General features: G+C 39.1%; 2 protein-coding genes across 3 annotated transcripts; one reads left to right on the top strand and one right to left on the bottom strand.

Annotated features, from left to right (window-relative positions):
* Nucleotides 1–28: 28 nt before the first annotated feature.
* Nucleotides 29–11590, top strand: srpx2 (sushi-repeat containing protein X-linked 2). The gene is made up of 10 exons (XM_042492969.2): nt 29–289; nt 3212–3289; nt 3415–3606; nt 5665–5841; nt 6140–6263; nt 6352–6473; nt 7574–7753; nt 7843–7976; nt 8341–8462; nt 10564–11590. The coding sequence occupies exons 1-10, from the start codon at nt 250–252 to the stop codon at nt 10742–10744; spliced, it is 1350 nt and encodes a 449-aa protein (XP_042348903.1). The 5' UTR covers nt 29–249; the 3' UTR covers nt 10745–11590.
* sytl4 (synaptotagmin-like 4) lies at nt 11197–27776 on the bottom strand. 2 transcript variants are annotated; one of them, XM_042492968.2, is made up of 18 exons: nt 27622–27776; nt 27462–27521; nt 25058–25244; nt 23822–24037; nt 22557–22666; nt 22257–22371; nt 21998–22159; nt 21215–21323; nt 21031–21121; nt 20845–20930; nt 20186–20278; nt 18201–18379; nt 17762–17864; nt 16662–16823; nt 14036–14141; nt 13847–13955; nt 13555–13763; nt 11197–11962 (listed from the first exon to the last, which is right to left on the bottom strand). In XM_042492968.2, the coding sequence occupies exons 3-18, from the start codon at nt 25174–25176 to the stop codon at nt 11820–11822; spliced, it is 2112 nt and encodes a 703-aa protein (XP_042348902.1). In that variant the 5' UTR covers nt 25177–25244; nt 27462–27521; nt 27622–27776; the 3' UTR covers nt 11197–11819. The 2 variants fall into 2 exon arrangements, with proteins under 2 accessions (XP_042348902.1, XP_087937048.1); XM_088080922.1 differs by lacking the exon at nt 27622–27776 and having other exon boundaries at nt 27462–27615.
* Between the last annotated feature and the right edge of the window lie 156 nt (nt 27777–27932).

The raw sequence follows: 27932 nt of genomic DNA, 5'->3' as shown, positions 1-27932 counted from the left end.
GGTTAAATAGCGCCACCGAGTGGTGTTTGACTTTGATGATGAACTAAAAGGATCCTTTTTCAAAAACTGCACAGACTCTGGTATGACGGGAGCGCCTATTGTCTTCAGCGGGAAAAGTTTAGTAAAAGTCGTTTTTTACACCAGTTGTAAACTTTTCTCTGGATAATTACTTTGTTCTTTGCTGGACTCTGAATCAAGCTGCGCAAAAACTTATTTTTTTCCAGGAGTGTCATTTTTTGTGTTTCTGACATGCTCCACTTTGTTGCTGTGTTCATTTTATACTTAACAGGTGAGTCTAAACAACAATGGTAATTAGTTATATTAGTTGTCTGTGAATTATGAATAATATTTAACTTAGAAAAAAAGTTAAATCAAGTCACTCAAACATCCTTCCTTGCAGTGGGGAAATACCTTCATCTCAGCAATAATAACAACTGTATTAGATGCAGATGTGCTGAATTTTTTTGAGGCGACTGTTTGAATGCAAATGCAGCTCACTCCTTTCTTCAGGAATGAGGATCTGAAGGGATGCACAACATCTCCCAACATGCATCTGGCACAGAGTCCAGTCAAAATTAAGTTAAAATGAGCTCATAGTTGAGCTGCCTCCCTCTGCAGGAGCCCCTCTGCTTTGCTGACCAAGCAGTTTAATTACAGCTCGGCTCCAATCACTGCCAGTTAATTACTGAGGAGTCCCCTCTGGACCAAGTGTGCTGAAGCCTTCATTTAATCCTGCAGAGATAATAGCCTGACCCCAGATCCACCCGGAAGCTCCGATGATAATGCAGAGTGATTGAGAAGATGATGGTCACCTTTGTCATTAGAGATAAATGACGCCTTTGTAACTCAAACAGGCTAAATTATGTCAAACTACACACCTTCCTTTGCTGTGACTCACTCTGCCTGCAGCAGGAATGTCTCTGTGGTAAAGTCAGTACTATGAGCAGAGCATGATGCACCGTGTGTGTCAGTATCTTGGTATTCAGATCCTTTACTTGAGTGAAAGTACCAGTGTGTAAAAGTACCAACATCACAAGTAAAAGTTCTGCGTTCAAAAGTATTATCAGCTGAATTAAAGTTTTGAAAGTATAATTACTGATCCTGGCCTTTGTGGCTGTTATATTGTTCGAGGTTGAGCTGACTACTTTATGTACAGTTCGGTAGTTTAGTTTAGTGGTTTTCAAACCTGGGGCCCCTCCAAAAGGTCACAGGATGAATGTGATGAATCATAAATTAATAAATGGTGTTGAAAAAGAAGTTAAAAAAGCTGTTTTACACAAATTGATTTAGATTTGAGGTTTTTCTCTAACCTTTCTTTTAAAAAATCAATATTTTTACTTCTTTGGTCCTTGAATTAAACTAGTGCTGGGCACAGACTGTGTATAAAGATGGAAAACATGACAGTTTCCCCAAAGTGTAACTTTTTTTATTCCCGATATAATTTTGGACTGTCAGTTGGACATATCAAGACTTTGAAAACATTAACAGACAAAACTATTGATCGAGGAAATAACTGGCAGATCAGGCCCTTATTAATAATGAATAATTAAATTAATAATAATAACAATAATAATAATAATAATAATTATTATTATTATTATTATTATGATAACAATAATAATAACTTTCTTTATATAACACCTTTAAAAACTGAGTTTACAAAGTGCTATGACAAAGCAGGAGCAAGAGGGATTTCTTGCAGAGGCAACAGTGCCAAACTAAGGCCAGACAAAATTTAAAGTAGAATCAAACAAGAGAGAAACAATTACAAAACAAAATTAACAACAACAACAACTCATACCAATAAGAGTGAATTCAATTCAAATAATATTAGCAGTAAACACAGAAATAATAGTACTAATAATAGAATTAAACAGGGTCGGGGTGGAATCAAAGAATACTTTTAAAGATAAACTAAAATAGATTAAATAAAATAGACTACATCACATAAAAGCAAGTCTATAAAAATGTTTTTTAAGAAGTGATTTAAAAGAAGTCAGTTATTCTGCCAGCTTTATTCTTACTCGTCCTTACTTAAATCCCTGCTTTTTTGCTGTCAGGTAAATGTAGTGGAGTCAAAAGTACAATATTTCTGTCTGAAATAGTGAAGTAGTAAACTGTTAAGTAAAGTACAAGTACCTCATTTATACAGTTTTGAAGTTAATGTTCCCAGTTACCTTTCTGCCCTGCGGTAGTTTCACCTGCATGTAATTAAAAACACTTTTAGTTGGCGTGTACGTGATGGTGCATGTCACCTGAAGTAATGTCTGTCTGTATTTGAGGCTGCAGTGCGGAGCGTCAGACTGATGGGCTCCGCTTGTTTATTTCCTCTGTGAGTAATTCTCTGTGAGGGGGACTTGGGAAATATTAGTCTGGGGAAGTGTTACTGAGTGGAACATCGGGCTCATTATAAGAAAAAATTGCTGACGATAGGTTTAATCCACACATCGCTGGAACAGTCTGAACCAGCTCTCAGAGAAGGGGAAGTTTAATGTGATGCATCGTTATGATTATTATTACTGTGTTACTGTGAAACTGTGTTAAAGAGAACTTTGGTTGAAGGCCAAAAAACAGATTGAGCAAAGGAAGCAGCAGTACAGGAACTGCCTTGAGATGGGGGTGGAGGTCGACACACTGGAAAGTTTGGCACTCGGCTCTAAACATGGAGTGGTTTTCAGGATTTTGAAAGGGATAACGTGCCTAAACCAAAACTGCTGAGAGAGGAGACCGTGAAAAGGTTTTATTTTGCACATTCAGAGACAAAATTCAGAATGAAGGTCATAGTACAGCACACACACACATCTTGTTGTTGCATGAAAAGAGATTAGTAAGAAAGACTATCACCAAGTCAGTAATGAAATCAGGCTGTTTGTCCTAATTTGTGGTGAAAGTTGTGGTTTTAAAGGCCAGAAAATGCTACAATAAGAAGTCTTTGTGACTTATATAGATATTTATTTATCTCACATCAAGCAAACATCATAGTCTTTCTTCTATTTACAACATTTTCTGACCGTCCTCTCAGGTTGAAAACCCTCAGGAGTTTCCAGGAGCATCACTGATTGCAAATCCAGGTGTTTGTAGACAGGAATGTTATTGAGCTTGTGTAAAAGGAAACCTGACAGGAAGTTACGGAGAGGTCTTGTGGGGAGAATCGTGCTCGCATAAGACATGTTTGATGTTTTTTTGTCATGTCTGATGTTTGTTATTTCAGGTGGCTCTGGAACCACAGTGTACGACAGCTACAATGACTTTGTAGAAGAGGACCACACTCCTCAACTAGACTACAAAGGTGCGTTGGGAGACTCACACACACACTTTTAACATGTTTGGTATCAGAGTATGAGGCACATTAATACCCTGCTTTCTGCCGTTAGAGCTTTACAAAGATTTGTTTTTGTTTCTCTTTAAACGCAGACCCAAACTGGTGCCATTCTCCGGGTTTGACCAATGGAGAGGTGACCTGCCGCTCCCCTCAGGGCCGGGCCTACATGAGCACGTTGGGCACCCGCTGTGAGATGAGCTGCGATCGAGGATACCGACTGCTGGGGAGGAGCTCGATACAGTGCCTCGCCAACCGACGCTGGTCAGGGACCGCCTACTGCCGCAGTATGTGGAAATTCAGACTTTAAACTCCAATATGAGTATAAATCTGCTGACATTCTACTTTTTCCTTATTTAAAACATACTATTTTTTATGCAATATATTTACTTAAAAAAATCTTATATATACTCACCTGTACATACACTGATTGTATCAAACATGTGCCTCATCAACCAAAGCACACACTGTGGCATAAGTGAACTAAACAAAACAGAAACCACGGTAATGACAAGAAAGAAAACCATACACACAAACAAAAAACACACAAATACCACAAAAAAAACAGCTCCTCAGAGACAAGACACTGTGCACAAATCTTAATTATATTATAATTAAAGGCATTTTTTTTCATTTTCCGAATTTGGGCTCATACATTAACCATGTTGAAAGGTACACTGCACATTAACAACTACTTATTCCTCCTCGTCATCATCTGCTAGATCCATACATTTCACAAGCACATAAAAAATAAAAAAAACAACATACTAATAAAACACTGACTGACAGTCAATTACATAAACATGGAAGCTGTAGTTTTAATCAGTCAGATTTCTTTGATGAAATTGGTTCTTTCTCGTTGATACACGTTTAACCTTTTGAGTTTTGATACTTTTTGCAAAATGTGGTGTCGGTTTCTGTTTGACTCCTGGTATAGCGCATTCGTGTTCGACAGCGAGCACTGCCCACCTCAGAAACCTTCTCTTCAACACTTTACCAGTCATCATGTATAAGTTTATATTTTTAAACATAAAATATTTATTTTAAGTACCTGATACAGAGTCCCACTTGCATGTATGCTCTGTAAGTTCATCATAATGTTACAAAAATGTCACTGAACAACAATCTGTCCTACTTTTAAGGGAAAAGTAGTAGATCTCTGAGTTTCCTCTGCAGTCTAAATGTGGCGTCGGAATAAGCTGAAAAATGAGTTCCTGATCATATTTCCTGGCTCACCAGATCCGTTTCCTTTGCTCTTCGTCATCAACGTGTTAGTTAATTGTTCTGAGCGATAAAAATACAATGCGTTTTGTAGTGCGTCCATGTTTCACAAACACACAGACATTGGAAGAGCAACCATCAAAGGACCACATTACTCCAGTACGATTTAACTGGCCCTCATTCACTCACCATAGAGGGCAATGAAGACGTCAGGGGTATGGACGTTTGACAAGCTGACCCAGTACATATTGTATGCTCAAAAGACAGGTTCAAAAATAGTAATTTGTTAATTTTAGCTCATCACTGGAGTTGATGACAGATGATCTGGTGCTAAAAAACTAGTCTTGAACAAATCCAATGAGTAACATGAGTTACACGAGCTAGTTAAAAGCCTACAGTGCCCAGCTTTTTTTTAGTAAATTATTCAGCCTTTTTTAAACTTTCATTTATTTATTTATTTTACAAATAGCAGTATTAATTCATGACCTCCTTTAAAGGATTTATCTCTTCAGCTGGACTGAATGGGGTTGTGGGGATGAGAACAAATAGACTTGCAAACTCAGAGAATATTGAGGACAAAGACATTCTTGGTTTAATTTAATTTCATTTATTTTATTTAGAAGGACAACATGCATTAACATTTCTGGTAAATGTGCCATTGTTAATCATCCGGCTAACGTTCAAATGCAGTCCTTTGGCAAGATGTTTTGCAACTTTTAACATGATAAAACAACAACAGCCGGACACCATAAAGACAGCTACAACAAACATGAACTCCCAAGACAGAACACATGCCATGCAAAGCCACATGAGACAGCAAACAACAGTACAAAACAATAGCACAGCAACAACATATAGTAATATAGCCATGCACGCAACATGAATCAATAACATAGAGCTTTTTAGCACAAATAGTTATGCATGCCGTATGAAGCAACGGCACACACTACGCATAACATGCAGATTGGCAATAAAAAACAAGAAAAAGTAAATAGACAGTAGCAGAGACAAAATACAAGAGTCATTACGTAGACCCTTAAGATGCAGTTTTGATTGATTTGATTCTGTCATTGTTTAACCTGTAACTCAGCACGCTGTACTTCTGTGTGGTGTTTTTCCCTCAGTGATGCGCTGCCGTGTGCTGCCCCTCATTAACCACGGCAGATACACCTGCACTCATGGCTTCATGGTGGACTCCAGATGTGAATTCACTTGCGACCGCGGCTATCGCATCGAGGGGGAACACTCACGCACTTGCCAGCGCCGGGGGTTGTGGAGCGGAGTACAGCCAGAGTGTGAAGGTACATATCAAGGTCTAAGCAGATGTTTTAAAGTAAAAAGTCTCTGTTGAACTGACATCTCGAGGTTTAACTTACTGCCATAGCATGGACCTTAATGCAGAACATCTGTGTTACTGTCCGGTTTTTCATTGTTCTTTCACAACCCACAAAACAAGCACATTTCCTGCTCCTCTGTTCTTTGGACTGAATCCAGAGCTGCTGTCTTTCATATTCTGCTCTACACAATGGCTACAATTAGATGAATTTCCTTCCTGCTAAATCTCCAAAGATGTTGTAATTTTCCAACTGTTTATTTCAGATACTGATCCTCCAAAGATCAAGTGTCCTCCGTCCAGAATCAAGTTTGCTGAGCCTGGAAAAATCACTGCTACAGTGACGTGGGACCCCCCCAAAGCTACAGATACATCTGATAAAACACTGGAGTACGTTGCTCCTTCCTTTGCTTCCTTTTCCTTTTCACTTTAATATTAAATTAAACACTTATCCTTCACTGTTTGTGTCTCTCTGCAGTGTAGTGTTAGTCGGCCAAGAGCCTGGCACCGACTTTAAAGAGGGACCAAACATTATCCGATACAAAGTGTACGATCAAGCCAGAAACAGAGCGGCATGCAAGTTTATTGTACGTGTTGAGGGTAAGTTAACTTGTGAAATGAGTTTATATACTAAATATTAAAGGCGCTGTATGCAACATTCAAAGAGTACTTATGATTAAGAAGCCTTTTTTATAGTTGTGATGGTGTGACAGGGACGCTATGAAGTCTCGTCATCGCGCTGCCTTTGCTTTTTTATACAAAACCAGACAATGGCGGCATTGTGTGATTTTAGACAGCATGACTGCATCCTGCAATACCTGCATGACAGGTGTATCATTTAACTCAACAATGTTGACCGCATGTGACATGTAGCATACACGGCAGCAGCACTTTATAAACAATAATAATGGTAATTAGCTAACTGCTGCTAGCTGCTTTTTAAATCTCCCAGTAGTGGATTGCACACTTAACATATCATCAAAACAACACACCTGTCCTGTCCCTTGTCCCATCCTGTTGGCCGTCCCTTGTAGACAGACATCAGTTCAGTGCTGTTACTACCTCCCCTACTGGCTTAAAGAGGCCCTAATATGCTAATTTTCGGAAGCATATTTGTATTTTGGGGGTCTAGTAGAAAATGTTTCCATGCTTTAATGTTCAAAAACACATCATGTGCTTATTCTAAGTATCACAATAGTCAAATTATTGTACATTACAGCAATTTTGGCATTATTGATCGTACATCGTATAGAGGGGAAAATTATTGCACAAATTCGATCATTATCGTACATCTTGCAACACTGCGTCTGTCTGAGCTTATGTCCCACCTCTCAAGAGACCCACTCTGCTGTGATTGGTCAGCTGGCTCTCTATGCAAATTCTATTGGTTTTGTTACATTGTGAGGTCACTAAGTTACGGAAGTAAACACTGAAACTCAAACAAGCTGTTTTGGGCAGCTTAGGAGCAATGTCTTCTGAAGGAGAAAGCTCCCTTTGGTTTGGACTTTGGGCTTTAGTATTTATAAGACCTTTTACAAGCACGACAATGCTATACAAAACAATAAAAAAAAAAAAAAACGGAAAAACCCAAAAAGCATAATAGGTTCCCTTTAATGCTCTGAATGTCACATACAGAACCTTTACCTTAAAGTGAGCATTAGACCTTTTTGTGAATTTGTAATTTTGTGTTCTCCTCTCAGTGAGAAGATGTACAGAACTTCCTCCACCTCTGCATGGCTACGTCACCTGCTCCTCTGATGGGAATAACTATGGTGCAACCTGTGAATACCACTGTGACGGCGGATATGAGCTGAGGGGCACATCTAGTCGGGTCTGCCAGTTCAACCGCAACTGGGGCGGAGACCCTGCTGAGTGTGTTCGTGAGTCTGCATCAAAATCATGTTCATAAATTTGCAGCATAAAAATAAAAGCATGCATATTTAAGAAGGCAAAAACTTTGTGTTTGTAGCAATGGAGATTAAATCAGACGTAAGGACGGTCTCCGCTCTCCTGGATCAGTTCTATGAAAAGAGGAGGCTGCTGATCATGTCTGCGCCCAACATCTCCGACTCCGACTACCAACTGCAGAACATCATGATACAAGTGAGGAAATGTTCTTTGCAGCTGGTGTTTCTGAGGAAGTGTAAATAAACCAAAAGTGTAATTTTGTTGGCAATTGGACTTGTTCCAATTCCCCTATGTAGGTGTGCGGTACAAGTGACTCTGAAACTCAGAGTACACGTATTCTTAATGACGTAGCGCACTCCTACACAGGGTTTAAAGCCTACAACTCCCTTCCACTTCACTTGAAATGAAAAAGCCTCTTGGATGAGAGGCGACACGTCTTCTTCATCCACACAAGTCCAGTTGCCCATGAAATGTATGGATACCATGTCCTGGATGACCGAGAACCTTCACCAACAAGTTTGAATAAACGACTAAAATCTGTTTTCTTTTTTATGTCTAGAAAGCAGACTGTGGATTAGACCTGCGTCATGTAACTGTGATCGAGCTCCTGGGCTCTCCACCTCGTGAGACAGGCCGCATAAAAGAGAGTCTGTTGAGCTCTGAAGTCATCGAGGGTTTGAGGTAAGAGTGAGATACTTCATCACTCAGTTATTCAACAGTTTTATGGTTTATTCTGGGGAAAAACATCCATTTGATTGAAAAATTCCATCCTGAAGTGGCTTTACATAACTCTCCATTCTGGAGTTGTTCTTCCTCACACTCTTTAAATGTCAGGAGCCTCCTAATAAAAATGGTCCTCTGTGGAAAAAATCCAGCTGAAGGATTAACACTGTTAAAAAATAGTAACATAATAATTACAGGATAAGAGTTATAGGACTCGACAGAACATCAATAGCAAACATGTGGCTTCTCATGAGAATTAGTGAGTACAGGCTTCTTTTAAAGTCCACCATTTTGCAGCAGACAAAAGCACGTAGGGACGAGTTTATCTTAGACACAAAGATATAGATTTTTCCACCGACTCTGTAATGTGAGTAAGGGGTAGTGCTCACTTTTTCCAGACTGGAAAATCTCCTCACTGACACTGAAATCCCACAGCTGAGCGAGAGCAGCATGTTGAGGCTCATTCTTTGAGTGTAGTGCAAAGCACTCTGGGAAATGAAGGCAATAAGTAATTCAGGAAGAAGCAGTTGAGGAAAGTGTTTACATCTGAGCACGGACGTTCCTCAGGGCTTGTTGTCAGAAGGATATCATCATAGGAGAGCATTTAACGTTAAGATTAAAGCTGCACTAATGAATAGCCTAGTATTAATAATGGATACATTGTTTTAAACATCTTTCAGCTCATAATTTGGCTTTTATAGCTGACAACTTTACTGTTTTGGCTCACTTCATGCAGCATTCAGGCAATGAACACAGAATAATTGTATTAGGGAAAACTACTATTTTGAAAGATTGTGCTCTCTTTTATTATTATTATTTTTATATTTATCTAATTGATTGCTCCTACCTGCCTGTTCGCACTGTTGTATCTTGTAAGCAAATAGTGACATATCTGTTGAGAGTGTGGAGCTGGGGAGGATATGCTTTGATTTGCTTCTATTCTGATTGATTGGTTGTTGTAGTACTGATTTGTCAGTCCCAGCATAGCCACGCCCTAATGCATACCCTGAATTATCATCTATTTTACTCTTATTGGGAGCATAATTTACTAAATGAACATCATGCTGTGTTGAAAAAGACTTTAAACTAGTGATTGAGACCATAAACTTATTAGGAAAATGTTTTACTGAGCTAATAAATCAAGAGAGACATATGGTTATTTTCTAATAAACTTCTATAAAACTCTGACTTCTTTTTGCGAGCAGTGGAGTCGCCCTCGGGTGGCCATTAGAAAGAATGCAGAGTTAAGTCACTCCTGCATTGGATTCACTTTTCAGACCCAGAGGCACTGACTGTATATAAAGATGGACAACATGTCAGTTCCCCCCTAAGTGTAACATTTCAGTCTGGATCAACCCCTGATGTCTGACTGCAGTGTAGGTCATAAAGCCCGCCCCTCCATGTTAGTAAATGGACATAGGTCAAACTAAAATCTTAAAGTACATGCCAAATAATATTTTTCCCAAAGAGGGTTTCTGTCACTGAAGGTAGTTCTCATCACCTTGATATTTGTGATATATAAGTATATATAAGTGATTTAATAAGTGAATAATTGAATGGGGCTGCTCATGATTGGTGGAATAGGTGTTTTGGGGGGAACTCTCCTACTGCCAATATCACTACTGCAAACACTCCAGCTCCCAATGACATCACCAGTTCAAGATGGCAGCAGTCATATCTGGGATATTTTGGCTTCACTTAAGCAAAGCGGGGGTAAGTGGGGTCTATCTTTATATACAGTCTATGGCCTGTCTTCTGTTTGGTACTTACCAGGCAAGATATAGTGGGTTTATCAAATTATTAGAGCTGCATGCTGCTGCCAAAAACCACGATGAGAGTCGTGAAAATGAACATAAACAGTAAAGCTGCCAACCAGAAAATCAAAAGATCAAGGTGACAATATAAATCTCTGTAGAGTTGAAGGAAACTGATGATAATCTGTGAATCACTACAAGCCCAATCCATTGTTGTTAAAATATTGACTGTAGCAGCTGTAATGATGTCAAAGTATGAGATGGTGGCGTGTTCCTTTAATAATCTAACGTGTGTCTCTCTGTAGACAAGTGTTCAGAATCTCCAGATATTACTTCAGCATGTTGCTGCTGGACAAGCTTGGATCGGACCGAGAGCGCTTCATCACCCCGATGGCGTCGGACGAGCTGTTCTCCTACATCGACAGCTTCCTGCTGGACGAAGAGGAGCGAGAGCGGCTGGAGCTCCACAGGGAGTTCTGTGACTAATTCAATAAAAACCCCTCTGGTTGCCACAGCGATAAGCTCATCAGTATTACTAAACACAAGATGAGAACGGACAAACAACCAGGAAGCAGGTCCGGAGGGACATTAGGAGGGGAAAGAGGACAAGAAGGCAGTTCCTCGTGTTAATGTGATCACCAAACAACACTGAAGTGCTAGCACTGTTTTCGCTCTCGAATCTGAAAGGCATGAAAAGGTCGGAAAATGGACATTACTGCGACAGATTATACAGACAAGCTTGAGTAAAACACATTATACAGAAAATAAATACATTTTAAATCATATATACATAAAATTAGGTTGGAAGCATGATGGGGATTTGTTTTTTGTTCTGATATTCATTGAGAACTAAAACCACTTTTACAAAAGTCTACTAAGAAACACTTGGGTGGACAAATTATTTTTAAATCCAGCTGGTATGGACGATCAAGCATGTCTTTGTGTTTAGTAAATTTTTTATTGGGTGAACAGAATATTCAAAGCAACTTCAGAGTGTCTCTGATTACACAGTTAAAAATTAAAAATCTACATTTATATCAGCAAATAGACAAATTTAATAATTTCAAACAAGGCTTTTTGTGCAACTTATATAAATACAGTTTTTACATGAAAGTATTACAATTTTGTTGGATGTAACACCTAAAATTTTGTATAATACCAGTTTATAATGGCTAGTTTTCCCACCTATCAGTGTAACAACTACATGGGAGAAGGTGACACATTACGACACTCTTCCTGTGCTAAGTGCTGTGCATGAATTTGAATTGCAATAATATATACAAACTGAATTTTAAAAACATAAAATGTCTTTGTCAATGCTCTTAAACTAAATCCAGAGTTTAGTGTGATGTTTTGGCACAATTACATTTATAACAGTCTGCAGTCGGGGAGGGGGGGGGTGTGCTAAACATGAACCTCATATAGGGAGGCAGATGTGATGTTCAGCCAATCAGATGTATTCATTCACCTCTGTCGATATCTCATATTTGTCTCAGACTTGCAGCTTCTCTCAATTTCAGTCTGCGGATTGTTTTCGAAGGCCCCGTCCTGTGTGGCGTCCTCATTTGCCCCTCACCATCGTGGAGCGCAGTGGAAGAGTGCCCTCTGCCCACGAGTCGGGGTACTGCATCATCTTCTGCCACAGACTGATTTCCTCTCCAACTGAGTCCATCGCCACTTCCTCTTTTCCTATTTTTACAGAGCCTGCAGGAGGTAAGATTACACTGAAAATGAGTGCAGAGTTTGTTTACTTTTCACTGTTTATGATGGCCAACTCCTTTTACTCACTAAATTTTCACACAAATAGGAAAACACATCCAAGCCTTTTAGGTGCTACAATAGTAATCTAGAAGTGTGTATTTGTCACAAAGGCAATAATGCTTTTAAACTATAAAATAATAATACCTTTATTTATATAGCACCTTTATAAACACAATTTACAAAATGCCTGGACAAACAAATCCAAGGCAATAATCACCAGGGTTAATAAAACAATTCAGGTTAGTCAATAATGCTGGACAAAGGCCAGTCAAGAGTTAAAGCTGCAGGCTGTCTCATAAGGGGTCAACATTTCTGTAATCTACCTTGGGGCCAAGCCCAGACGAGCTTTAAAAGTGATCAGTAAAATCTTAAAATCAAATACAGATATGGTTTAACTTTCTCTTTTTATGATAATTAAAATTCTCCTTCACTCCAGTGTTACGCCCATGTGTTGACTGGGATGGATGGACAGACAACCTGAAAAAATAATGCATAAAAATGTCCCCAAACCGAAACAAAACAACGGCCATGTGCAATTGTGGCAACAAGGGCCATTTCAGACCTACCTCATTTGGTCTGGACTTTTGGACTTTTCAGTTTGACCCGAACCAGAATTACAGGTATGAACCTCCCAAAACTACGGTCCAGATTGGAGCTGAACCTTGGTCTTGATCAAATTGTACCATGGTTCATTTCTGGTGTTAAAACATTTTTTGGATGGTACAGACTTTCTGACCATTTACAGGAAATCCTGACAAGCCCTTTTCAAGTGATAAGGATAGTGTAGCGCCTTAGTTTGTAGTTTAGCTACAGAGAGAGAGAAAGAGTGACAGTGGCTGTGAAAAAGGGGGATATTTTCTGGGGTATTGGTTGGAATGGCCAACTCGCCATGTCCTGCCGCCATATAACCTACACCACAAATTAATACAATAAATTCAAGGACGTAAACTAAATGACTTAAATCCATAGTTCACAGTAAAACGTACATATAGTTACATCACAAAAAATATCAATTGCGCTGTGTGTTGAGGAGCCATCACTGCTAAGAACACCATCAACAGAAAGAACAGGAAGGATAAAATGATGCAGGACTACAGTCTGCAGTCTACAGTCCTCTTGGACCCTAGTGGAGCCTATTGACTGTATTGGCGCCGCCTCGAACGTGAGTTTGAACGTGCGCAGTGACGAGTGACGCACGGCACGTCAGGCTGGGTTGTTTGGGTTGGGTTACCAGGTACCAGGACACATATCCTACAGTCTGGACATATCACAGAAACTGTGAAACACCCATTTGAGTCATATCACTATGAAATCGTTAGATTAGTGGAAGAAATAACAAATTGGGAGCAGGGCAGGAGAAAGGGTCAAAAATAAGAAGACTTCTGCGTAAATCGGGAGTGTTGGTAGGTATGGCTCAGAGCATACAGGTGTTGACGATCGGAGCGCAGGAGAAATTTGCAGTAAAGTTGTCAAGTGATAGTAAGTATATAAGCACACAAAATAAACATCGGAATTGACTGACTTCTGTCTTTTACCTTCTCCAGAGCTGAGACGGACTCCTCCCAGGAATTCGTTGCTCGACATGGCCTCTCGGTCCCACACAGTCAGCTCCAGACACATCCCTCCCAGCTGCTCCAGAACCAGCTCCTTGTACACAAACGTATGGTCGTAGTTTGGGTTCAGGTTCTTCTTCACTACTGGAGTCTTCCTCTTTGTGGACTTTGCCTTAGTTGGAAACAGGTACCTGCAGAACCACAAACACCAAAGTTAAGTCCTGAAAAGAGAAATGCATGTGTCAGTTTTACGACCGTATATTTGATCACTGACCCTTTCACAAAGCTGTCTGAGGTGCCTCCTGGTTTAATCGCCATCAAATTCTTCGCCTCTTTAATCAGGACGTGCAGTTCTCCTGCTCCCTCAACCATCACCTTTTTACCTGAGGAGAGGAACACAGACATTTTTAGACAGTTAATGCAAAATGTATCAGACACAGTCAGAGCTTCTTGTCAGTCGTACCTTTGATTTTCTCAATCGTTGGCTTTTTAGGTGTGACATACTTCAAGGAGATCACCAACTCTCCTTTGTACTGAGCAAAAGCTGAAGTCGACACAGCAGAGGCCGACTGTTGAAAAAAAGAACATTATTGTATTATATTTAGGACACAAAAAAACCCTTAACAACAGAAGAGCAGACATGTCAGCCCCGCCAATGTGCACCAATATCAGACCAGATGGCTGAGGTTGCCATGAGGTTGACATCGACACTCGTTTATCTGTGAGAGCCAAAATCTATAAGGTCAGTCTCTGCTTCTCCTAATCAATAGCTTCACCTTGGGTTGATTTGTTTTAACCTTTGAGCCTCTAATTTTAAACATCCTAAAGGGCAAAGAAATCTATTCCTCATCGTCTGATCAGCACTGATTAGTTCTGTCAAATATTGAAGACAAAAACACTTTAGTTAGTTTCAGCGTATGACTGTTGTTCCTTCTTGCTGATGCAGTTTGCTGTGACTTGTGAGACCCGTCCCTAAATGTCCTCTTAAACTTCAGTTTTTCTACCAATCTACGTGAAATTTAGCCTTTTTGGTAGGGATGCACGATAGTATTGTCGCATTGGCAGTTATTGGTTTTAGAATTAAATATCAGAATTGGCCAACATGCTGATTTCTGCCGATATCACAACCTAACCACCCTATTGTTTTTCTGACAAGCAGCATTCAACATAAAATTAAACGTGTGTAGCAATATTTATAAGTGATAATTAAAGATCCAGTTTGTAGGATTTAGGGGTATCTTTTGGCAGATATGCAAGGACATATTCATAACTATGTTTTCATTAGTTTGAAATCACCTGAAACTAAGAATTATTGTGTTTTTGTTATCTTAAAATGAGTCCTCCATATCCACATAGTGAGTAGCTCCTCTTCTACTGAGTCTGCCATGTTGTTGCTACAGTAGCCCAGAACAGACAAACTAAAAAGTGGCTCTAGAAAGGGCTTTTCTAGATTTAACGTTCCCTTGAGGCCACAGTAGGTTCTCTTGTTAGTTATTTTATTGACACAAACAAATAAAATATTTGTGTCCAAACAATATACAAAAATGTAATGATACATAAACCCATTAATATAAAACATGACTAGAGTGAGCTCAGTTCAGTAGAGTCCTTTTGTGTTTCATGTGTTTTACACTTTGTGTTTCAGTCTTACAGCAACACACACGATGTTCTGGTGGTGTGCAGCACCATGTTTGGAAAAACAGCTGTGAGCGGCAGAGTACTGAGTTGGTTGCACTCTGTAACCTTACCGTGTTGCCTCTTAGTCCTAAACACTGATCCCTTGAAGGTGCATTATGTAAGATCTGGACATAATTTTAGTTTCAAACATTCAAAAAATGAACTAATCCTATCAACAGATTGTGACGAAGTAACACCTTTAACATTATGTCCAAGATGACTATGTATTGTTTTGCAGAGATATCCACTGGTAAACAGCCAGGGATGGGCCGTCCCTTCTGTAATAACACATCCTGGCCTGAGAGGAGATAGTGAATCACTGTAGCCTCTAGTGAGCTGCAGGAGAGGATGAAGAAGTTGAGCCAGCCGAAGCACAGAGTTAATGGATACAGCGCAGAAGTTACAGTCTCAGTGAATTAGTGAAGTGTGAAAGGAACACAGCTATGACAAAAGCTCCAGGAAAAAAGAAGCAAAACTAGAATAAATATTGGTGTGGCTTTCCAATGCTGGAGACAGCTCTTGAAGAGTAAAAATATATGGTTTGATGCTGAACTTGCAATGTCTCTTTCACACTGGTAAGTATAATCTAATGTTGGCTATTTACCGAAACAGTGTAACTAATGACAACACAAACTGTGAGCTTACAGTTCACAATAAACTTTTCAAATGACGTGATGTTTCTTTTGTCATGTTACTGTGCGTTGCTAAAACTGAGCTAAGTAAGCTATAAAGTAAACTATACACAAACGCCACACGTGAAGATCTTAAGATTGAAGCCTTATTTTGACTGTCTGGTTTCTTGCTCTGCTGTCAGTTATGAGCTGCCTTTATTTATGGACGGTGACTGTAAATTGCAGTTGTATGGACACAGTAGTAGACCAACATTTAAAGGGTGAAATACTGCCCCCATCTGGTTGGACTGAACGGCAGGAACTTACATAATGCACCTTTAAGAGTTCAAAATGGGGTACCATGCTGTTCGTTGACCACTAAAAGTGCTATGGAGGAATATTTTTGGTGTGGCTCTCTGCACAGGTGAAATGTTGCATGTGGGTGACATGGTTCACAATCACTGCCGATGGTTTCACACTCTTCCACTAATCTACAGGTGATGGCAATGCAATTCGAAACACAGCAGGGCTCCAGTAAACACAGGGTAGAAGAATACTGCTGGCAGGTAAGGATGTATGTACACAACAGGTTTCCTTTAAGAAAAATCAGCTTCACAAATGTTTGAAAGGAAGAAAATGAATTCAACATGTTTGATAGAGCTCAGTGATTCACATAATGCAATCAGGTGACTTACTCTGAGTGTAAACACTTTAGCTGCTTTACAAAAAAACTCTTCAGGGCACATTTAAGTTCATCAGAGTCTGATTAAAAAAAAACTACATTTAGTATCTGTGATCTACCTTTGCCATTAGAGCCATGTGCTCTTCGTATGGGGAGTTGAGGTCTCGGGTGTCCAGAGGGACCTCCACCTCTCCCAGAAAGGCGTTGCGGCTGAAGCGACCATAATGCCAGACTGCTATCAGCACTGAGCGGGTGAACAGCTGAGAGCGGTTGATGGAGTACTGATGGTGGGAGAAGAGGAGGAGAAGACAGCACGGATCAAAGGTCTGTCTCAGTACTGACACAGTGATGGAGAAACGTTATATAATTTTAATGCTCTGGTGCTGAGGAAGTCTTAAATAAATCATGCAACACAGATTAAAGTAGAACATGAAGTCAGATCCTATCACATCTAAAATCTTCTAAATAATCAGCTTTGAAAAAAAAACATGAGAAGAAGGCAGTGAGCAGTTTAGCAACACATGGCCTAGTAATTAGAAAGAAAACAGTAAAAAGTTATAAGAAAATTAACTGAAAATAAGTTTTAAAAATAACACAAAACAAAAACAAACAAGAAAAAATACCCAAAAAAATGCAGAAAACTAAAAAATATATATGCATTTTTTTCTGTAACATAATTTTAAACAAATAATTGCAATGCTTAAATATACAGTTTTCTGGATATTTTTCAGTAGTTTTGGGGGGGTTATTTTCAAATAATTTATTAAAACTAATTTTCAGGTAATTTCCTTAGTCACCTTATACTTATTTTGTGGGACATTTTTTGCCCCAGTGTTTAAAAAAAAAATTCAAACCAATTTACTCAGGCTTCAAAAGGTTAAGCTGCTTGTGAAAGGCATCTGAACGCAGCACAAGAACACTGATGTCGAACCAGGTTTTAAAGGGTTGAGGAGCAAATCCCAAATTACAGTCGTAATGTCGTACACATTGATTCTCCCAGCTGCATCCTTTTCAGCTGTTTCATTTGTCACTGTATTTAAGCTGACTCATTGGACCAGAATCAATATTTGACAACAGCTTTTCTAATCTGCAATGTCAATATCAATCTTAGAGTCTCTGTAGGTGTGGTCATTATTTGCAGCAGGCATGGCACAAGGTCACTAATCAGGGAGTGTCATTAAGTCAACAGGATAAGGTGGTGCCAGTTATAAACCATCACCTTCAGCGTTTCTCTGTAGACGGGGTTGACTGTGTTTCTCTTGATGCTGGTCTTCCTTTTGCTCTGGCGAGATTTCTCAGGGAGAAGGTAACATTTGACATAACTGAAACACAGAAACAGAAAGTATATGTCAAACTGTGGACACAGCCTTTGCTGTATTTCCTGACTAAATGTGATGAAAAAATATCTGTAGACATTCAATTTCCTGTGAGGCTTAAGTAATCATCCCTGAGATGTGATTATGAGGCCATTTGTAAACACAGTGACTTCTTATCTACACCGATCAAAGCCGTGTTATCATCACTGAGGGTGTGTTTCTGTTTCAGAGCCACAATCAGCACTCTGACAGCCCAAAGTTTGTGCTTCAAATTATGTGTTTACCTTGTGCAGCGTTTCATTACGTCTACGCTTGGAAAAAGTGACAGTTTTTAATATTTACGGGTTAGAAAGCTGCCGCGAGGCATCGCCGTTGGCCAGCCCGTGGCACTCCTTGATGAAGATGTGGAGGCTCTGGGTGTGATCGTCGTAGCTTATTGAGAAGACAATTTCTCCGCTCACCTCCACGCTGTCATAATCTCCTGTTTCACTGTAAATACTCATCAGGCTGCCCAGTGTGCTCTGCAGAAACATGCATATGACTATTTCAATTTATTTATGTTTTTTTGAGCAAAAGAGGATCATACATACAGTATACTGTTGTACCAATGCTCATTTCCATTTATATAAAAGAGTTATAAAATAATATTCATGTATACAGTAGAAAACAAATGGTCCTGCCATAGTTAGGTCAGGTGTGGGTGGTTGGTTAGCGTATATGAATATGACTGATTACTATTAATTTTCAAAACTTTTCATATATTTGACCCAATTTCCATGACTTTTTTTTTTTTCAATTTTAGGTCTTTTTGCCTTTATTTGATAGGAGACCTTATGCATGAAAGGGAGAGAGAGGGAATGACATGCAGCAAAGGGCCGAGGTTGGAATCAAAACCTGCAGCTGCTGCGACAAGGACATAGCCTTTGTTACCAACTGAGCTACTCGGCGCCCCTCCATGACTTTAAGTAGTTTAAAATGGGTAGACCAATATTGCCATTTATTGCTTGCAAATTTTACACACTCATAAGACATTTCCGACGCCAAACAGCTGCTTATGCTAATAGACCAGAACAGCACATATGGTCAGTTCACAAAAGGGTGCACCCCTTTTTCTACAATAGATAATTGAAGATAGATGTCGGTGCAGTTTCATGTATGTTTGGGTACAATTTGAGTTTTGTGCATTTATTTCTTATTAAACAAACATTTGTTTTATAGACACATCTATAATTGTTTTGCAACCTTGCCTGAAGCTAAAAGTACTCAATATAAGGTTAATAGTTGTCATGAGGCTTCCCCCAACCCCAACACAGTGGACATCTATACATGTATCAAATTAGCTAAAACACTGTGTATTCAAAACTTTTCCAGGGTGCTCACCATGTACAAAGACTGTGTCCTTTCTGCAGCTGCCACAGGTTTGATACCACCCTTGGCCCTTTGCTTCATATCATCCCCTCTCTTTAACCTCCTTTCACTCCATAGCTGTCCTATCTAATAAAGGCCGAAATAGCCCAATAATGATTAAAAAAACAAACAAACAAACAAATAAAAAACCCTTTCCAAAACATTCTACTAATGCCAAACCCAGGCCCGATAAACTGTTGTTTTTTTTTTTATCATGATGTATGCGATGTTTCAATTGTCCCACAGTGCAGCACTAGATTTAAATTAGTAATACTAGGAATGTATTCTACATAACATCAGACATGTTTTGGGGTTTTCATGGACATATTTTAAACAACAGCCAAAACAAAGTATAGTCAAAACTTTTCCAAAACATTTCCAATCGTGGAAACTTTTTCTAATTTAACAACTTTTTCAGAAATGTCATGACCGTGGGAAACTTGGATTGATGATAAATATTGACATATAGATAGACAGATAGATAATATTTGGTTAGACATGTTCTGAAGGCTTAGTACTGCAGACTACAGTTTAAATAAAGAGAAAACAATTACATGGAAACAAAGAAAAAGACAGAAATTACCAAACACATAAATGCCTGAGGGTTTTTTAACAACAAAGGAACAAACAAATTTAACTAAGATCAGGGTGTTTCTGTCAATATCTTAATCCAAAGTGACAGCGCGGCAGTCGTGCTGTCCTCAGCTTTGCTTCCCCTCAGGCTTTGGTAACTATAGAAACATTTTGGTAGACTTTACACGTTCACTATCACACTTCCTAAGCTGCTGGAGGATATCCTGAGGTTAGAGATGTTCATTCAGATCATCTAACATCAATTCCATTTTCTGAGACATAATGAGCTGCTCTTTAAAGAGCCTTCAGAGGGCTAAGTTCAGCTGGGAGAAATGTCAATACATTACCTTTGAGCTGTGCAGACTGTAGGTGCTCGAAGCCATTGTCCTTTTATGAAAGTTAACCAACCTGTCAATATCCTCTTCCTCCTCTCCATCTTCCTGCAGCAACATAAAAAACACTTAGAAGGCTGATCATAGCAGGGCTCCTACAGTACAAGACAAGTGAGATTTAAGACTTTTTTAATGCCACTCTGTATGATTTTTCTCCAAAAGCCCAAACTGAAGGAAGAAGACATGAACCAACATCAACTACTTTAACCTAAAACATGACTTTTTGGTGACGTTAATGCGAGAGGCAATTATTAAATTATTGTTTCTTTTTTTTGAAGTCAGTTAATTTTTAGATTTGGTGGAACAATCAAAAGTAACTTTGGAAACTGGTGGACTCTGAGGAAAATGGAAAGCAATTTGGTTGTCTTTGCAACAGCAATGCCAACAATAATAACACTTTGAAATGTAAGGAGTAAAAACATGAATTTTGTCCATAACCATATTCGCCCCTAGTAGCCCCATGTACAGAGGCTGTGTCTTTGCTGCAGCAGCCATGGGTTCAACTCCATCTGTCCCTTCATGTCATCCCCTCTCTCCCCCCCTTTCACGCTTAAATTGTCCTATCCAAATAAAGCCCCCCCCAAAAAAAAAGGTTATCAAAAGTTAGTTCTTACCTGTATGTCTAGGCCTGGTACGGAGCGGCTCCTGCTGCCCATCGAGGCCTCATGTCCGTCACTCAGGTCTATCGTTGATACACTCTCTGGTATAAACAGACAGACCAGCAGTTAAGTTGTGATACACATTTCATTTAATTCCTGAAAAAAGAAATAGAATTGCACATGGTAACATCAGATGCTAACCAGGAGGTTTTGGGGCTCGTCTGACGCTCTTTTTGAAGAGTCTCTCAACATCCAGCTCCGGGCTCGGATGGGGCGGTTTCACTTCTGGGGCCTGTATTGACAGGAACGGGGAGTCACAGTTACAGAAAAGAAAATAATTCACCCTGAGACAGAGACATGGCCATGTCACTTGAAAGAATCTTACAGTGTTAGCTTCAACTTCGGCGCTGTCAGCACTATCTGTTTTGACTGGAGTGGTCGGACTGGAAACAGTGGACCCTGCTCGGCTGGACTGAGCTGACCGACTCTCTCTCCTGTGCGATGAAACAAATCAATTACAGCTGTAATTTCTTTACATTCAAACACATATAAAACAACATATTTTCACATTTTGTGTGCACCCTGGTGTCAACATATCTACAACCTCATCTCCATTAAACTGAACTTGGCAATTGGGACATCTCAGCAAGATTTATGTAGTTTAATAAAAATGCAAATACAATGAACAAAACAGCATTTTAGATAAATTATTTATTCATGCACGAGTGTTTCAGGCAGATGATTCCTCAGCGTGCAGATAGCAGTGTTAAGGCCATGTCCAAAACGTCCACACATGAGCCAATAATTTAATGAGAAAACGCATCTTCCTCCTCAGGTTAAGTTTAAACTACAACAACTATTATTTTTCAATTTCTCTACTACATTTTTTCTCATTTATTTGAAACTATAAAGTTTAGATTTTCAGGTCAACTAATCCAAATGTACATTAAAAAAAAAAAATTATTTAATTGAAAGGATTTCATAACAGCTTTTAATGCTATTTATATATAAAAATGACCTGACTCAGGCCTGGCTGTCTCAGCCTCTGACGACTACATTGACCTGCTGTGGGGGAGGACGGCTAAAAACCACACCTCATGTCTAAAATGTGGCTTTGAAGTTAGTGTGTAGTGTTTGTACCTGTTAGAGTAACTACAGGTGAGTTTACCTTGGTTGCTCAGGGGTCACGTGGCCAGACTCGGTGCCTCTTTTACTGCTGCTTATACTGTTGTTTTCTGCAGACTCGGTGTCACTGCGCGCTAACTTAACTTCCTCCTTTGATTCAAGTGACTCCCTTGAAGCAATTGATCCTAAATTTTCAGTTGAATGACTGTAAAAGAAAATATGACAAAAAGGTTGAGGTGTTCTTAATCTGACTTTAAAAAAACAAACAAAAAAAAAAAATGATGTAATGAGAGGTGACGCACCCGTTGTTATTTTTTAGCACATCTTTCTGCCTGACCCGCGGCACAGGAGTGGGAGGATCTGGATTTATTTCGGTACTTCTTAACAGCACTTCTCCTGTCGTCTCACGCTTCTTTGCTATATCACAGAACAAAAGTTAAATCCACACCACTGACACAAAATGTGATCATGTAACTGCAGTTTTTTTTAAACATTTCTTTCCTCCCACTGGGACGACATTCCAGTGTCTGTGGGCATTTGGCTGAGAGCTGTTTACATTCCTGGTTGAACAGTCGATACCCACTTCCTCTTCCTGCACTCACCCTGAGGTCTCTTTTTCAGGGAGACTCTCACGAGGTCGTGTCCAGGCATTGCGGAGAAACGGTTTATCCTTTGATCGTAGAACCAGTCACCTGTCCTTTTCTTTAGGTCCCTACAATGAAATAGAAATACTTTTAAAAGCTCTACAGTAAACACAATTTACACTCATTCATGAAAGGTTAATGGTTACTAGGGATGCACAATATGGATTTTTTTCAACTGATACCAATTATTGCCTTCTCCCCAATAACCAATACGGTAACTGATAGTTGGACTTTTTTATATTTTAAAAGAAGCGTGTAGCCTGTACTTAATGCACACTCAGGGGAAGGCTAAGATGTAGTGAGAAAATATGAATAATTTAACATTCAATAGCCCTAACCTAACCAAATCTAACTGACATCACTATTATCAACACAGCAAAAACTAAGATTTTGTGTGATAAAGTTATATTATCTATGTCAACTGTTGAAACAAAACCCCAAACAAAACAAAAACACCCTTTAGAGTGAAAAAAATGAAAGACAATAACCATCTTAAATTGTCAGAAAATTATCTATTTGGTTTGCAACAGAAGTGGGAAACATCTGGCATTTCTGGCCTGTTTTCTTGGCAATTTTGTGTTTCTCACTCTGCATGTTAGATTCCACTGCTTGGATTCCCATCCTGACATGATTTAAGAAAAATATTTTTTAATTATTTATCAAAAGAAAAAAAAAAAGTCAATTATTTTGAGGTTTAACAATGCAACATAAAAAAAAGATTAATAAAATCCTACTTACCATGTCTGAGCATTTTTCAGACTTTTGTATGATTAATTTAAATATTTTTATTGCCAGTTAAGGCCTAATTTTTAGATGAATTAATTCAATGCCTTTTAAGACTTTTTAAGGATCCACATGAACTCTGCTTTAGTGCCATGAGCATGAGCACTGTAATTTATTTTGACTCAATCATTTATACATCATTATGGTGCCAAATTTATTATTTACAACACCAAATGTGCATAAATCTACAACAACTGCTACAACTGCTGTTTGAGTAACTGTTTTCACAGTGCCCAGCTGTGTTTGGAAATGACTTTTTTTCCAAGTATACATTTGTGATTTTTCATTTTCCTGACGCTTAAATGGGCTTGAAGCTTTTCAGGATTTGTTGACAGTATGATCAAATTAAAGACGACTTGTTTTGATCCAGTCGCAAGAATTTGCTGAAATTAAATTATTCGGGCAGGTTAAAGGAGAGTATAATCGAAACAATCTCTTACGACTCTATGACACACACGGTGCACAGCCAGGATCCCTCGGGGAAGACGGTTCGGCAGTTGCGGCACACATAGTGATTGCACATCTTACACTGGCTGGAGACAACAGTCAGGCGACTCAGAGGCTCCAGGCATCTACCACAACTGCGCTGACTGTATTTCCCACTGCCACGTTTGGCCCCTTTCCTCTTCACATCCAACAGCTCCGTCTTCAAACTCCTGAGACACAAAGACAAAAATATTAACAAAGAGAAGTTGTCCTTTGAGAAACTTCTTTAGTGGTCTACAGTTTAGAAGTTATTTTAAATTTTGCAACCCTTTTTGATATACCCAAACTTCTTGCATCATCTACTGCTAGTGCGGATTGCTGTAAAAAAATGTGTATATTAAGATAAGATATAAAATAATCTGTATCTTTGCAGTCCACTGCATGGCCCCTAGTGCAAATTTGTCTTCGGCACCAAACAGCTAGGGCTGGGTCATGTTTGAATTTTTGATACAAGATAACCGAGTATTGATACTGATACCAAAATAGTAATTTTAACTGCCTAAGTTTGAAAAGTATAAACATGTTTGTTGCTTTTTCTCAATGCAGTGTGCGATACTGACTTGTTAAAAACAGCTTTACAGGAGTTTTGCATTCATAAAGTATAGAATAGAATTTATTTAATTAAATTATAATTTAGATATACAAAGTCATTATCAAAGAGCAAGTAAGCAAAATAAAAACTTTTAGTTTTTAAGTACTTGAGTCTATGGGCACATTTTGGAAGCAAAACAGCAAAAAAGAAAAGTAAAAAACAAAAAAAACAAGAAAATTACCTGAAAAAAGTGCTGAAAATCAAAAAAACCAAAAACCAAAAAACATGACTTTTTTCTGTAACATAATTTTAAAATATATTATTATAATAATTTCAAATGTAGTTTTTCCTGAACATTTTCCCCTATCAGTATTATTATTATAGCCCTTTTCAACAAAAAAAATTCAGGTCATTTTCTGGTCACCTTTTAGTAATTTCTTGCAATTTATGGGATATTTCTTGCCAAGTTGCTTATTGCTTTTTTCTCCATGTTTCCAAAGAAATCAAACCAGTTTGCTCAGAGTTCAAAGGGTTAAACTGAATGACTTTGTTGGAATTGAATGACTTAGCAACACCTCACATCTTCTGGCACCTTTTTTTAATAATAAGTTCAGAAAACTAAAGTTAACCGTTAGTCCAATTAACAGGAAGTGCTCACCGAACACGCTGCTCCTCAGCCTGTCTCAGCTCCCCGTCCCGATGCAGCACCTCCAGGATCAGCTCGCGCTCAGAGTCAGAGAGGAAGCTCAAGTCGATCATGTCGGCGGCCTGAGGCATCGTGCCTTCGACCACTGAACCCTCAGTGCAGGCTAACTGGCTCAGCTCAGCCACATTGAGAAAATCTCCTTCAGATAAAAAACAACACATCGGGAATAAACTCTCTACAAAAAGGTTTCATAAATACAAATAAAACCTGAACCCTTTAACGACCTGCTCACTATATCTTAATGAAAAATATGTTGAACTTAAATGCAACATGATTGTGTTATCTCTTCTTTTCGGTTTAGGTTCGTTATGCTAAAAAGATCCACTAGATGTCCCTATGTCTCGAAACAGTCTGGCTCATCAGTTTACCTCCTTGTTTACCAGTTTACCAAATGGCTGAATTAGCCTTTATGGTAAATGTAGTGGCACTGAAATAATACATTTATATTTTTTATGAAATAATATATAATAGTTAGTTAGTATTATAATTAGTGTATATTATTATTCTTCTTATTATTATTATTGTTGTTATTATTATATTTTGATTTTTTTTTTCTTTCTGAACAGCCACCTCAACCGTTTGGTAGAGACCTTCACTTAAAAAAGAAATGATGAAAAGAGAAATGATTGCCGATGGGAATCCAGATCACCACAGAACCAACAGAGCGTGACCCTTTGGCATGTTTTTCATTTCATGTGAGGACAGGAATTAGACTACAACTTTGGGCAGTTCCAAAAATGATAAATGACCAAAAGGAACCAGCATGTTGGAGGATTTTAAAGTCCCACAGAAAGCCTCTGCCCAGGTGAAAGGTTGCTTTTAGGGTTTGACAGGCAAAAACAACATGAGCTTGGCCACTATGCAGCGTTCCCACCCTCTAAGGATACAGAGAGGCGGGTGGAGTTCAGTAGTTGAGCCATTTGTTTAATCCCAACATCGAGCCTGTCCGCTGTCATGTTCCCATCTGAACCTTCACAGTGTATGTAAACCGCATAAAACAAGGCTGGTTTCTATGCATGGACACAGGGGGGCAATGCCCCCCAAAAAACGCCAAACACCAGCATCTTTAGCCCCGAATAATTCTCACTTTGAAATTTGTTGTCACTAAAGCAGAGATATTCAACATGCTTCACTTGGGGGGCCCTTGTGCAAAATTACAGGAGGCCAAGGGGCCAGTTGCAGCAGCCCCTACATGCTTCTAGGATTTTAGGAAATTTCTAGTATTATAGAATATTTCTATGATTTCAGGGTGTTTCTAGAATTTTAGGATGTTTCTAGTATTTTAAGCAGTTTATAGGATTTTAGGACATTTCTAGGATTGAAGAATGTTTCTAGGATTTTAAGACATTTCTAGGATTTTAGGATATTTCAAGGATTTTGGGATGTTTCTATCATTTCGGGAAATATCTAGGATTTTAGGATGTTACGCTTCTAGGATGTCTCTATGATTTCAGGACATTTCTAGGATTTTAGGATACAATTTCAGGATGTTTCAATGATTTCAAGACATTTCTAGGATTTTTGGGGCTTAATTAGGCCCCAAATGTCCTCAAACCTAAGGGAACAATGCATATTTAGCTTTGGGTAAAACTTGAAACAGTTCACTTTATAGCATAGGGTCCTAAACAGTAACTCATATACCAACCAACCTCTCTTACTGCCCCTCAAAGCAGTCTAGCAGGCCTGGCCTAAAAAGGAAATTAAAGTGAGAAGGAAAACGTGTCTCATAAGTAGCTGACAAATCGGTAGGAAAGCTGCAATTCAAAGCTGCAGTGAGAACTTGACACCATTTTTTCCGCATTGTATGAATGCCTGTAGCCAACACTGCAAAAGTTCAATACCCGCAGGGCAACTTGTCTGATTAAAAAACTTAACCTTCAAGGAAATGGCGCATGCGTCTGTACCAGATGACAGAGAGATAGCGCACCACATCTACAAACACTTGACAGGGGATATGCAAGAGGGGAGAGGAAATTGATATGAAAAAAAAAGTGTAGTCGCATCATTTTGGCATGTTTTTTCAACTGTTAATAACAGAATTAACTTAACAAACATGAAACTTCACGACGGAAAAACAACAACAGTGTCTCTGTGTGTCACTGATCTGCGACCAACTGTCGAAATTCAATTTTAAAATCAAATCATCACGGTCGTAAGCTGACTGAAAACTGAATTGCCGCAAACGTTACTCCATAATAAACTCACAATAACTTTAGAAAACGGTCTGTTTTTATCAGCCTGTGATGGCTTAAAATTTGGCAAAACGACTCGATCATTTTGCTACGTAGATACGCGTGAGATCGGCTGACAATTAACACAAATTACAGCCAAGTTAGTTAATTAAAAGAGCACACACCTGCTGTTAAAAGTCCACTTCTCCGCCGCTACACGGCTCGCGTCACTACGGGCGACACTCCTGACAGAAAACACAACAAAAACGGTGAAAAGTGGCACACACGCTAACAGCGCATTGAAGATCATTAAATTTCCGTGTGCCTATAAACTGGTTCACTCACTTAAGCTTTCGGCAATATCCCTGCCTTCCCCACTTCTCCTTCCTCTTCTATTTGCCTCCCGTCTCCAAAAAAAACTGTTGACTTAGTGCGCTGGAGGAGTCCCGACTACCGGAAGATAAGGAAAGTTTGCAGCAGACAGGCAGGAGCGCCTCTCTACATTTTCCATGACAGGTGCATTTCCGCAGCTCTGTTTACCTCGGGAGGGCTGGATGTGGAAAATTTGACCCATTGAAACAGTCCATTAATTTGCGCTGCTCATTTTACCCGCCGGAGCAGTAAGGTGACAGTTTGCAGGACTTTTATTTTTTGAA

Source organism: Plectropomus leopardus, chromosome 8, assembly GCF_026936395.1.
Source record: "Plectropomus leopardus strain MGB_pleo_1.0 chromosome 8, ASM2693639v1, whole genome shotgun sequence".
Lineage (NCBI taxonomy): Eukaryota > Metazoa > Chordata > Actinopteri > Perciformes > Serranidae > Plectropomus > Plectropomus leopardus.
The sequence above is the reverse complement of the archived record's forward strand: the minus strand, read 5'-3'. Positions and strand labels throughout refer to the sequence as shown.